General features: G+C 49.9%; 1 protein-coding gene across 1 annotated transcript in view; it reads right to left on the bottom strand.

Moving 5' to 3' along the window:
- Positions 1 to 9,259, bottom strand: part of LOC137473586 (collagen alpha-1(VII) chain-like) — an 87,043-nt gene extending 77,784 nt beyond the window's left edge. The window contains exons 1-2 of the mRNA XM_068189367.1: positions 8,797 to 9,259; positions 2,667 to 2,800 (exon numbers count right to left, since the gene is read on the bottom strand). Coding sequence (XP_068045468.1) covers positions 2,667 to 2,736 — 70 coding nt within the window. The 5' untranslated portion in view covers positions 2,737 to 2,800; positions 8,797 to 9,259. The remainder of the gene's footprint in view (positions 1 to 2,666; positions 2,801 to 8,796) is intronic.
- Positions 9,260 to 13,485: the final 4,226 nt, after the last annotated feature.

A 13,485-nucleotide genomic window follows, 5' to 3' on the forward strand; every position in this document is an offset into this window, starting at 1 on the left:
GAGTGGAATCCCAAGCCTGGGGATTCCACACTGCCAGAGCCACACACAGACCCCTGAGCCACCCATAACTGAAATTTGGGAATGTGGCAGCTCTGCCATCCCATCAACCATCCTGGGATTCATATCAGGGACGCCGATGGAGATGTGGGACCACCCAAACCTGGGCATGAGCAAACCATGAAGAATTGGAGTGGTTTTCCAAGCTGTACCACGACAGCTCTGATGGCAGGGAAGGGACAGGAATACAAGGAAATTTCCTTAACCAACAGCAAGGCATTCTTCCCTCCCCAGCGTTCCCTCCCAACTGAATTCTGTATTTTTTAGGCATTCCATACATCCATTTCATGGACAGGAACCTCATGACTTTGAGGGATGCTTAAACTCATGAAGACTCTGCAAGGGATATGGAAAATTTGTATTTTCCTTGCAGGCAGTTATTCCAGACCCTGCTGGAGGAGGGGGTTGGATCTTCCTCACCGGGATTGGGCTCAACCTTGTCCCTTATTTTTTTTTTTCCCCATTTTGGGTATTTAAGATTTTACCCATCCTTGACTTCCACCTGCAGCTCTGGAGCCCCAGCTCACTCCAAGCAGGCTGGAAAATCTGTCCTGGTTTCCAGGGAGAGGAGCTGGGTGTGTTTCCCAGGATTCTGCTGCACATGGAAAACCCGTTCTAGCCTGACCTCTTCAATTCCCTGGATTTTTATCCCATTCCTACCAGCAGGACCCCTAAAGGGGCTGGAAATATTTGGGTTTTGTGCTGTCCTTCCTTGCTATGTCCCTAATCAATCCTCTTTGGCCACCAGCAGGAGAAGGGATCATTTTCCAGCTCTGGATGGATGTTATCCAAGGATTTTGGGGTTTTCATCCTTCATTTTGCCTCCTGATACTGAATTGCTCCCAACATAACTCTGTTTGCTGCAGGAAAATAGGGATTGGCTCTTTTTGGGTTAAATTTGGAATATAAAGCACTTTTCCTTGAGGAAAAATAGGAGACAATTATTTCAATTTTCCTTCCCAGAGATCTCCCTGTCTGGGGTGTTGGAAAGCAGCTCAGCTGCTCGTGGATCACCACGAGCTCCTTTCCCAGCTGCTGCTTCTATTTTGGATCTGTTCCTTTTCCTCAGCTTTGGGGTTTTGACGTCCCTGTTCCTCCAGAAAGATGGAGGGAAGCAAATCCCAGTCCCGATCTCCATCCTTAGGACTGGTGGAAATCCTTCAGCAGCTTCTCAGGGTAACCACACACCCTGTATTCCCACAAGAAATTCCCAACAAAATCCAGAACTGTCCACCTCTTGGAGCTAATCCAGGAAGTGCAGAATTTTCTGCTTTTTCGGCCCTGATTTGGAAAACATCCTCAAAATCAGTATCAGAGGGGTCTTTGCTGCCTCATCCCAAATTCCCAGAGAGCTTCCTCCATCCATCCTGATTTTTCAGAGTCTTCCTCACCCCACCCTCATTTGCATCCAGGGATAAGGAGGAGGAAAACAACAAATATGGGATTCCAAAGGGTGGGATGGTGCCCCTTCCCCTATAAACATGACAATCCCAGCTCATTCTGGGGGCTTTCCTTTTTTTTTTTTTTTTTGGGCAAAAATTTCCCAAAACCTCGGAATTCCTGCTTGGATCAGGCACCTGGAGCTGTCATGGGAAATGTGGGATGCTAAAGATATTTGGATTGGTACCTTCTGGAGAAAATCCCACCCCAGACAGCTCTATTAATCACAGGGGGATAGGATTGGAGTTGGAATTTTCCATGCACCTCCAGAACGATCCCATTCCATCCATCACAGCTTTGCCAGAGACATCTCCAAACGTTGATTTATTGCCCCGCTCCCAGCCCGGAATTAAACAGCATTAGAGTCGAGTTTCTTGGCTAATTGATGGGCAGCAGCTTAATCAAGTTAATTTCCAAGCTGGTGCTGAAGATTCCATTAACTCCTTGTTGAATTTAACGGATTTAGATGGATCTGCACCTCCAAACCTGAGGGTTGTTGGGAAAAGGAGGATCCTACCCAGCCTGGGACAATCCTGGGAGCTCTGGATTTGCTCTGGAGGATGGTCCCAAGGATCTCCACCCCCCTGCCCCGAGACCAAAAATACACTCTGGGTCATCCATGAGGCTCTTCCCCGGAATTCTTTTTCATCCTGCTCTTTGGATCCAGCCCCTCATCCCCAAAAGCTCTTTGTGGGCTTGCATGGAGCTGGGGAGGTGAATCCTTGTGCCACCTAAAAAACTCCCTAAAAGACAGGAGAATGATTAAAGGCTTCTTGAGGTTTTTCCTCTCCCATTTCCTGTGTGGTGGAATCAGGTCTTGGAATTCAGAGGAAGAATCAGGATGGGGTTTGTTTTCCCTTTCTCCCCACTTTCCTCTAGAGCAGGAGCTGGAACAGAGGCAGGACACTGAACAGAGCCCTGATTTCTCCATAAATCCCAGAGCAGGAATTCAGGCCCTGAATTCCTTTGGAGGTGCTCTGTTATCCACATGATCCCAAACTAAAAGAGGATCCTGCGCAGGAATTAAAGACACCACAGCTCCACCCCGACAGATCCATGTGTGGATCCATGCCAGGAGCAGGAAAATCTGCTTGGAAAAGGGATTTTCCTCCCCAAAATGTCCCGGGTGCTGCACCCAGGTGGTGGCCCAGGTGTCACTTGTCACTCACCTTCATAAGCAGCCCCAGCTTGGAACGGCCCCGTGGCCACTGCCAGGACAAGGATCTGGGCACACAACATTTCCCTCGGGAAGCAGCTCCTGGGAATTCCTGGAAGTCAGCACAGAGCCTGGAGAGTCCCTCACCTGCAGAGGGAAAGAGGTTGGAGCTGGGGCCACCTGAAGGTGACGCTCCAACCCACCCTCAGCGCCGGGAAAAGCTTTTCTCCAGCTAAAAAGGCTCCTCTTGGCTTGGAAAATTGGGATTGAAATCCATAAATCCTTGAATTCCTTAATTTCTTTGCTAACGCTGAGAGTTCAGCTTTGCCCCTCCTTTCCCAACATCCACCTGAGGCAATGAAGCCCAAATGGGAACATTGGTGGTGGGATAAAAGCAGGAGAGACTTCCCACTTCAATTAATCTGGGAGAAAAGGCCAATAAGATCAGGAATCACCTGCATCCAACCCTGATCAACCCTAAATCCAGGATGAACTTCCTTGAGGATCCAGCCCACCATGCCAGAGGACTCTGGAATTTTGGTTATTGCTGGTGGTTTAATGACTCCCCAGAATTGTTGCAGAATTCCCCCTCTGGAAAACGGGGAATTCTCTCTGTGGAGGAGAAGTGGTGCTGCCAAAAGGAATTTTATTCTTTTTCAATGGACAATCAAAAGTTCTTCTTCTGCTCTGAGCCTCACCTGTTCCCAGGGAAGCTTGGACAACTTCCAAGGTGGAAATTATGGATTCAGGGAAAAAAAAAATCTCAATGGCTTCATCCAGCTTTGTCCTTTTCCAGGGATTTCATTCCAATTAACATGAGGGATTAATGAGAATGAGGAGTCCCTCTAAGATTCCTGTGACAAGGAATGTTCCAGGAGTTTGGGATGGAGGATTTCAGCTTGAAAGCATCCAGGGGAAAAACAGGAAAACACCTGGTGAGTCCTGGGAATGACATCCAGACCCTCCTCTCCTTTATCCTGCTCCATGGTGACTTCCCCACAAATCAGATTTTCACATAAAAACACCTTTTTAAGCTAAATTTAGAGGCTTTTCCAAGCAGAAAATTCCAGCTAGGTGTTTCCTGGGAAGATCATCTCCAGGCAGAACCTCCCTCCCTCTCCAAAAAGCACAATTTGAGGGAAAAAACCACTGGATTTGCCCATGCAGCTGCTGCAAACAGCAAGGGAGGAATTTGGTGCCCACCACTGAGTTCCAATTGCTGCAAGAAATCCCAGGAGAGGAGTGAAGCTTTGGGATGGGTGACTCCAAAGGGGAATTTTGTTGGGAATCACCGCTCCTCAGACGGATTCATGGAACAAAAAGAATGGGATATTTGCAGTTTTGTCACCCTGCTGCCACGTGGGGCATCCAGGGGGTGACGTTTGTTCATCTGTTTCTCCTTAAAAAAGGTGGAATGGGATTATACATTCTCAAAAAGGGAATATCTCCAGGGAAGCAGGATTCATGGCCAAGGAGAGGTGGGGATTTGTGGGAAAATCGTTGGATCTGAAGGAGGTGGGGGTTAAAGAAAGGGGAAAAGAAGGGGTTGGAGAGTGATGAAGAGATTGAGTGCCTGGCTGGCAGCCAGGGCTGCACTGCTCCACTTCCTCCAGCTGGAACTTTTCCAGGTTACTCACATTTCCAAGTACTCCAGAGGGCAACAGGAGCTGGGACAAAGGAAACAAAGATCCCAAAGGTTCTGCACACCCTGGGAGCCTCCTGGGTTTGGGGCAGGAGAAACTCTCCCAGCAGGAATCTGCTGCTGTTTCCCTGCCTCCAGATTTGATTTTGCTGGAATAAGGTCATGGAAGGAGGCAGCAAGGAGAGTTTGGGAATGGGATTTCCACATTCCCATCTCCTGACCCAATGCCCCACAGCCAGGTAGGAATTGGATGGGCTTTAAAGTCCTTTCCAACACAAATTGCTCTGTGATTCCCTGATTTATGGGCAGGGAATGGGCAAGGCTGATCCAGAGGCAGCCCCTGCCCAGTCAGGAAGAGATCCCCCAGTCCCTGAGCTGGAGCCAAGGATCTGAACCCAAATCTCTGACTTTTCCCATTAATTTAATTATTAATTCCACAGGAAGGTGAGGCCTGTGATGAGAACATCCCACAGCTTCGGCACCACCTGCAGCTGCCTCATCCCAAAGAGTCACACTCCATCCATCCATCCATCCATCCATCCATCCATCCATCCATCCATCCATCCCCTACTCCACTGGGTTTTCCCATTCCCAGACAAGCCATGCTTGGGAAAACTGAGTGACCCCAAAAAGGACCAAATGACACCCAAAAACCCAGTGATCCCAAGATGCCAGCAGCACTCAAAATGGACCAAATGATGCACAAAATCCAGTGATCCCCAAAATGACCAAATGACTCCCAAAAAGGACTGAATGACGCCCAAAAATCCAGTGATCCCGAAATTCCAGTGATACCCAGAAAGAATGAAATGATATCCATAAAATCCAGTGATCCTAAAATTCCAGTGATCCCCAAAATGACCAAATGACACCCGAAAGGGAGCAAATGACACCCAAAACCCCAGTGATCCCAAAAATTCAGTGACACCCAAAAAAGACCAAGGGACACCGAAAAATCCAGTGATCCCAAAATTCCAGTGACACTAAAAAAGGACCAAATGCCACCTGAAAGAGCCAGGACGTGTCCCCATATCCCTGTGCCAACTCTCCAAACACAACCTCCAGCCCTTCCCAAGGATCCTTGGAGCTGCAGGAAAATTGGGAAGCCCCAACATTCCCTGTCCCTTTCCTGTTCCTCCTCCCAGGTGCAGTGACCACAGGAAGCAATTCCTGCAAATTCCACCCAAACCATGAAGAGCCTCAAAGACTTCTGAGACATTCCAGGAATCATTCCCTGGTGGCTGATTTCCTCCTCTCCCTGGATGAAAAGCACTTCCCTGCAATTCTTGATTGCAGCAGTATTCCCATTATTTTGGGCCCACGATGGAGAGCAGCCAAAAAAAAAAAAAAACAATTATGAATCAAAATGAAATTTGTGGAATACCATTCCAGCATCCACAGGGGAAGCTGGGAATTGTGAGTGGATCTCAGCCACCACCACCACTGGTGTTCGCGGGGCAGGAAAAGCTGGACTGGGAGAGGAGCAAATCCGCAGCTGGATGTGGATTCCAGCCACGCAATCCCTGCATCCATTGCCACAATCAAACCTGCAGCAGAAAAGGAGAATTCCACCCTGGAAGTTGTGAGTTTCCCAGCCAGGAATGGCCCAGACCAACCCTTCCTGCTGCTTCTCCCACATCCCACCACAATATCCATTTTGTGGAATTATAACCATTCCCTGGGGATTTGCTCCGTTGTTGTCCCAGCTTTGATCCAGGGCCTGCTTTCAGCCACCTCGCACAGAACAAGATCAGAGGGAAAATCCATCTCCTTATCGCACTGGGGGGAAGTTTTCTGGGATCAGATTCTGCCCACTCCATGCTCACACCCCCTGGATGCATCAAAGGAGCAACAGGAATTGGCTTCTTCCCAAAAACACCTCAAAAAAACCCCAAAACAAAACCATGGGAACTCTGGCAATGTCAACAGAGCTCAAGGAGCATTTGAGCAACACCCTCGGGAACATGGTGGGATTTTGGGATTGTCCTGGGCAGGACCAGGAGTGGCACTTTGGTGACCCTTGTGGGTCCCTCCCAACCCTGGATATTCCAGGATGCTCTGGAATTTCCTTCCCAAGCTCTCCCTGCTGCCCCTCAGCCATGCCCCATGAGGGGAGGTGAAAAGTCATCCCAAAATTCCAACTCCAGACAGGTTTGGGGCACCCCGGGCCCTTCTGGGACACCAAGGGTTCAAACTGTGCAGCACAGGGGGAAGCAGGGGCTGCTTCTGCCTCCTTATTCTCTTCATCCTCCTCATCCTCCCCATTGGGAGCTGCCGTTCCTCAACCTCTTCTTCCTCCCCAATCTCCCCATGCAGTGCTTCCTCATCCTCCTCATCCACAGCTGCTTCCTTCTCATCCTCCTCTTCCTCCCCATCAGGGAGCTGCTGCCTCCTCACTCTCCTCATCCTCCTCAGCCAGAAATGCTGCCAGAACCTCCCCCATCAGGAGCTGCTGCCTCCTCATCCTCCTCTTCCTCATCTGGAACTACTGCCTCCTTATCTTCCTCATCCTCCTCTTTGGAAGGTGCTGTCTCCTCATCCTCCTTAGCCTTCTCATCTGAAGCTGCTGCCTCCTCATCCTCTTCATCTTCTTCACCCACTGGGAGCTGCTGCCTCCTCATCCTCTTCATCTTCCCCCATTAGAAGCTGCTGCCTCCTCATCCTCCTCTTCCTCAGGAGCTGCTGCCTCCTCTTCCTCCCCATCAGAAGCTGCTGCCTCCTCATTCTCCTCATCTTCTTCATCCTCCACTGGGAGCTGCTCCCTCCTCATCCTCCTCTTCCTCCCCCATCGGGAGGCGCTGCCTCCTCATCCTCCTCTCCCTCTTCAGTTTCTTCATCCGGAGCTGCTGCTCCTCATCCTCCTCTTCCTTCTCATCCTCCCCCTGGGGAGCTGCTGCTTCCTCTTCCTCCTCCTCCTCCTCTCCGGCCCCTCTCCCTCCTTCCCCCCCCGCAGTTCTTTAACTGCAACCTGAGACTGAAGAGTGGGGAGGGGGAAAAAAAAGAAATCCCCAAGGACGGACAAACAGACACGGACAGACAGACAGACCCTGCTGCTCACCCGGCGCCGGCTTCTCCTCCCCCAGGCCCGGAGCGTCCCGGGGTCCCTCCACCGGGAATCCGCGGCGGAGAAACTTCCACAGGCTGGGGAAAAGAAGGAATGATGAGGCGGGAGGAGGGGCTGCTCCAGGCGGGTCCCCCCTTCCAGCTCCCGTTCCTCCCCGGCAGCTGGGATGGAGGGGGAGATCGGGCCAGGGGATGTGGGAATGGAGAGGGGGGAGGAAGGGAGGGAAGGGGGAGACATTGAAAGATTTTTACCTTGTGGGCATAAAATGATAATAAAATAACTGGGATGTTTGCAAGGGAAGGGGCCGGTGCAGGGAAAGGGGAAAAGTTTGTTCCCAGGGAGATAAAAACTCCAGGTATCAGCACCTGGAGAGGTGGAAAACGCCAGGCTTGGGGTGGAAAACTGATTTATCGTTCAAATATGGGATGCTGACATTGCTGGAGGGGGCTGGAGGGGAACGAGTGGGGACAGCACAGATGAAATCCTCATTTGTCTCGTCTCCCCACAGCAGAGATTTCTATGGAATTGTCTCCGGGATGGAGAACTGGAGACAGTGAGAAACTGAGGCAGGGAAGGGAGTGCAGCTTCAAATGTTTGGGAAATGACCCCAGAAAGGACCCAAGCACCACACTTGGCTCCTTGGGGTGGGGACAGTAGGGTGACCCCAAAGCTCTGGGTGAGATGGGCAGGGAATGTGTGGGACACATTCCATGGGGATTCCTGGAGAGGGAGACTGGCTCCAAACAGGATCCAAATGGAATTCCAGGAATAAATTGGAATTCTCACCCTCCTGGGAGCCCTGGCTCCAAACAGGATCCCAGGAATAAATCTGAATTCTCCCCTCAGCTCTAAACAGGATCCAGGAATAAATCTGAGTTATCCCCTCAGCTCCAGACAGGATCCCAGGAATAAATCTGAATTCTCCCCTCAGCTCTAAACAGGATCCAGGAATAAATCTGAGTTATCCCCTCAGCTCCAGACAGGATCCCAGGAATAAATCTGAATTCTCCCCTCAGCTCCAGCCACCTTCTGCAGCCAAATCTGGAGCTGCACCCCAAGGCAGCTTCCAGCCACTTGGAAAACCCCAACCCAGCCACCTGTGGAGCTCCCACCACACAGAGGAGATTTCAGCTTAGGAAAAAAAAAAAAAAAAGGAAGAATTAGAGACCCCACATCCCAAAAACCCAGCAGTTTTCCTGCTTGGAGTAGGAGATCTGCACCGAGGATTTCCGTGCCCGGGGTGCTGGGAATTCCAGAGCTGATGAAGAGCAGATCTCACCCTGGTGGGTCCCATCCATCCCTAAAGATCCTCTGGCCAGGAGCTAAACGGGCCAAAAAGGTCAAGGACAGAGGAAAAGGAAAAACCAGGAGCCTCCAGGGTGAACAGGAACACATTGGCTTGAGATGGAAAAAAATTCCAGGGAATCCCAGCCCCACCTGGCTCCAGGTGAGGCCAAAGGATCAGCACAGCCCCATTAATAAATGAGTGCCTCAAACAGCTGTTAGAAGAGATTTAAATCATCCATCAGCTTCCAGGTGTTCAAATATCCATGGGTTTAGAAGTTGGGAGAGGTGGAATTTTGCTCTTCCCGGCCTGAGCCTGCAGGGAAATCACCTGAGCTGATGTTCCCCCACTCCAGCAGAAAACCCCAGGAATTAACTGCTTCCTGTCCATAAATATTCACAATTTTTCCTCCCTCTGAGATAATTTTTGCCTCCAAGCTCTCCACGATGACTCCAGTTTTAGGGATTGATGCTAATCCCAGGCTTCAGAGGAGCACTCCATAAACTCAGGCTTAACAACTGAGCCTAATTAAACCCTTTAAACCTCCTAAAGCCCCGAATGCCTCATTAGGGAGCTGAATAGGCTTAATTGCAATTGGATCTGCATTCAGCAACTGAATCCACTCCCAAACCTGGAGTGGGGCAATCAGGAGCTCTTTGTGCATCTCCAGCACAATTCCCGACAGGATTGGGACTCCAAGTGCCCAAAATGCTGCAGGACAAGGAGTTCTGGTTTTAACCCAGGTACAGCAGGGTTTAATCCTGCAGGGGTTGGGAAGAGGTGGAGAAGTGGCAGTTGGGGACACCCTACAGCAGAAGGATGTGGAGCTGCTGGAGAGGAGAAGGCTCCAGGGAGAGCTTCCAGCACATTCCAGGGCCTGAAGGGGCTCCAGGAGAGCTGCTGAGGGACTGGGGACAAGGCCTGCAGGGACAGGACACAGGGAATGGCTCCCACTGCCAGAGGGCAGGGATGGATGGGATCTTGGGAATTAGGAATTCCTGGCTGGGCTGGAATTGCCAGAGCAGCTGGGGCTGCCCCTGGATCCCTGGAATGTCCAAGGCCAGGCTGGACCCTGGGGCTTGGAGCAGCCTGGGATGGTGGGAGGTGTCCCTGTCCATAAATATTGGGATAGGTGACTTTTCCTCATGGATCTGGGCTTGGGCCATGTGGAATTTTTATGCTGGACTTTTGACAGGTGTGATGGGAACACCTGGAGCTGAACAATTCCGTGCTTTTATTCCCAAACCCCGGAGCCAAACAGGCTCCATCAAAGGCCCAGGGTAAGGGTGAAGAACAAAACGAGTTCTTTAATTGTCAAAAAAAAAAAAAAAACAAAACAAAACAAAAAAAAACCAAAAAAACCCCAACAAACCCAAAAAAAACCAGGAGGGGGAACATCAAACTCAGGCCAAATGCAAACCATAAAAATAAACTGTGCTGAAGCAAATTTGGGAGGCTTCCAAGCCAGGCTCCTCAGCTCCTGAAGCAATCAGAAATATTTGGGAGCAATCAATGGGAGCAAGGCAAGGCAAGCAAAGAGGAGCATTCACCACTTCCCAGAATGCCAACCCCTCTGGAGAGGGAAGGGCTTCCATCTGCTGGAATTCTGGCTTCATATTGAGCAAAAAGTCCTGGCAGCCACACCTCATCCATAAGATAAAAGCTGGGAAAGGTCCAGCAGCATTTTCTGATCGGAAAGCACCTCTAGAAAAACACCAGGAAGGCCCCCAGCCCCCGTTTCTGTCCCACTGGTCTTCCTGAGGCCCTGAAAGCAGCAGGAAAGACCCAAAAATGATTTTTTTGGGATGAGAGATGGCACCAAGAACAGCTGGAGTGAAGATGCTCCACAAGGTCTCACTCAGCCCTGTGGAGCTTTGAGGATTTCCAGCTCATGGGATGGTTCTTATCAGTCCCACTTCAAGATAAAGCTCTCCTTTGATAAACTCAGCCCCCAGATGGCTGGAGTGGCTTTTGCTCCCGTCCAAAATTGTGTTCCCAGTCGTCTCCCTTGCTGGAATCTCCCACTTTGCTCCATGGAAAGCCCAACAAAAGTGGTTTAGAATCCCAGAATGGGTTGGAAGGGACCTTAAAGCCCCTCCAGTGCCACCCCTACCATGGCAGGGACACCTCCCACTGTCCCAGGCTGCTCCAGCCCCAGTGTCCAGCCTGGCCTTGGACATTCCAGGGATCAGGGGCAGCCCCAGCTGCTCTGGCAATTCCAGCCCAGCCAGGAACTCCTAATTCCCAAGATCCCATCCATCCCTGCCCTCTGGCAGTGGAAGCCATTCCCTGTGTCCTGTCACTTTATCAATGTAAAAAAACAGCTCTCCCTCCTTTTTTTATGGAAAACAGGGAGATGAAATATTGCTTGGAATGACCAACCCCACAACAGGGGTGTCAATGGGATTAGGGGAAGTGTCCTCCTCCCCACTGCTGGTTTAACCGGTTCTCCCCACAGACCCCTTTCACTTATTTATGGCCATGCCAAAACTTGCTCCTTTTCCAGCCAAAAATACCCAGAGCAACCCATGGATTGATCCAGGGAAACAAGAGCAGCCCCCCATGCATGTGGACTGGGAGAAGGGGATTTCTCCAAATCTCTGGAAAAGTAATTAAGGAATGAGGTGATGGGACCAGTCCTGGTTCCCTGCTCAGCTTTTTGAATCTCCAGGGTGAATCCAAGCCCAGCTGGATTCCAGGGAATGTACAGCTGGATATGAATTCCAGGAGCCAGAGGTCACCTCATCAAAGTGTGACCCTGCACGGGATCCATGGCAAACAATTCCAAACATTCCCACTCTTCATCAATTTAATTAAAAAAAAATAGAAAAGAAAAATCACTTCAGGATCTCCTTTGGAGCATCCATCAATTTCAGTTAAAAAAATGGAAAATTAAAATCCAACAAGGATCTCCTTTGGAGCACTGAGGACCTTTTTGGGTTTTCTCAATTTAGGGTGATCTACATCACACAGGAAAAGTGGGTTTTAATTTGGAAGTTGGAGGATTTCACTGGGAATGTTTCAACGTGGAAAATAAAAGCAGATTTAGACCAGAAATGGAGGAGAGGTCTGGGAATCTGAACAAGGGAAAACATCCCAGTGTGGAATCCAGAGGGAGTGACTCCAGGAACAGGAATTTCCACATGGAAAGGGTTGATAGGAATTGGCAGGGGCTGCCCAGGGAGGTTTGGAGTGCCCATCCCTGGAGGTGTCCAAGGAATTCCTGGAGGTGGCACTCAGGGCTCTGGGCTGGGGACAAGGTGGGATTGGGCACAGCTTGGACTGGATGACCTTGGAGGGCTTCTCCCCCTCAGTAATCCTGGAATTCTGGGATTTCCAGGCTGGGATGTGCTGCTGCCAGTCCCAGAGCTTCACTGGTGCAGAGGAAGATGGCAATTCCATGGTGGGCAGGTGACAAAAACCTTGACAGGGATGAAAAAGCCACCTCAGTTTGGTCACTGAGCACAGGAGTGGCCTGAGATCCAAATTTCCCAATTTTTCAATTTCCCAACCCAATCATGGCCTCTTCTCTCAATGTTTTTGAGACCAAAAGGTTATGGCCTCAGTCCTGGAGCACATTCCCAGTGGTGTCCTCCTGGGATGATCCTTGTGGGGAGTAAAATGGCAAAAAAAAAAAGAGGGAAATCCATGAGAATTTGTGGTTTTGAGCCATCGTGGTCACAGGGAGTGACGAGGTCTGGATTCATCCCATTCCCACAGGATTGCTCCACAGGCTGGGTCACTCCAAACTGGGGAGCAGTCAACATTCTGGTCAAAATTCTGCTGTTAAAACCCCATAATTCAGCTGAAGAGAAAATCAGAAGAGTTGAAACAGCTGAAGCTTTTAATGGGATCCATTCCCAATTCTGGAGTCCGGCACAGGGAAATCCATCATGTGCAGATATTCCTATACCAAAATCAACAGGACTCCAGCTCTTAAAAATGTCCCAAAAACATCCCAAAAACATTCCCCTGCAGCCCAGCAGAGGAGCTGCTGATGAGAACCATTTCCAAGTCGTCCAAAGACCATTTTTCCACCTCTTCCCAAGCTTTTTCCCCAGGCTGCTCTGCCCCGTGAGCTCCAGGAAGGGATGGGATTTGCAATTCCACGCGTTGGGAATTTTTGGCCACAATTTTGGTCACAATCCAGCAGTGATTTCGCCCATTCTGCTTTTTGGGATGGCGTTTATTCCCAGCCTGATCATTCCCAGACCTCAGAGCCTCCTCTCATTCCAGGACATTTGGATGGAAGTTTTGGGAAGTGTCAGCCATCCCTCTGTCTCCACAGGGATCCTGGGGAAAGGCTGGGAAGTGATGTGGGATGGGGAGGGAAGCCCTCAGATCTGAGCCATGGATCCCACTCACCCTGGCCCCACAGCTGGAGCATCCCCATTCCAAGCACAGAATTCCCTGCTGGAAGCATCTCAGGAGCTTCCAGAAGGTTCAGCTGCTCAGGTCCCACTTTGCTCATCACGAACACCAAAAATCTCCCCTTCCCCTGGCAAGTTTCCCAGAGCTCTGGAAGGATCCTCTGGATCACATTCCACAGAATTCCAGAATTATTTAGGTTAGAAAAGCCCTCCAAGATCACCAAGTCCAAGCTGTGCCCAATCCCCCCCTTGTCACCAGCCCGGAGCACTGAGTGCCACCTCCAGTCTGTCCCTAAAGAAATAATATTAATATTGTCTGGGTATTAATAATAATATCATTATTTCCAGGGTATTAATAATATTAATACTGTTAGGATATTCATAGTATTAAATAATATTAATATTGCCAGGATTAAAATAATTGGAAAGGGAAAAGAATAATGGGAATAAAATAAAAGAAACAATTTTTTG

The sequence above is a fragment of the Anomalospiza imberbis genome, chromosome 5, assembly GCF_031753505.1.
Source record: "Anomalospiza imberbis isolate Cuckoo-Finch-1a 21T00152 chromosome 5, ASM3175350v1, whole genome shotgun sequence".
Lineage (NCBI taxonomy): Eukaryota > Metazoa > Chordata > Aves > Passeriformes > Viduidae > Anomalospiza > Anomalospiza imberbis.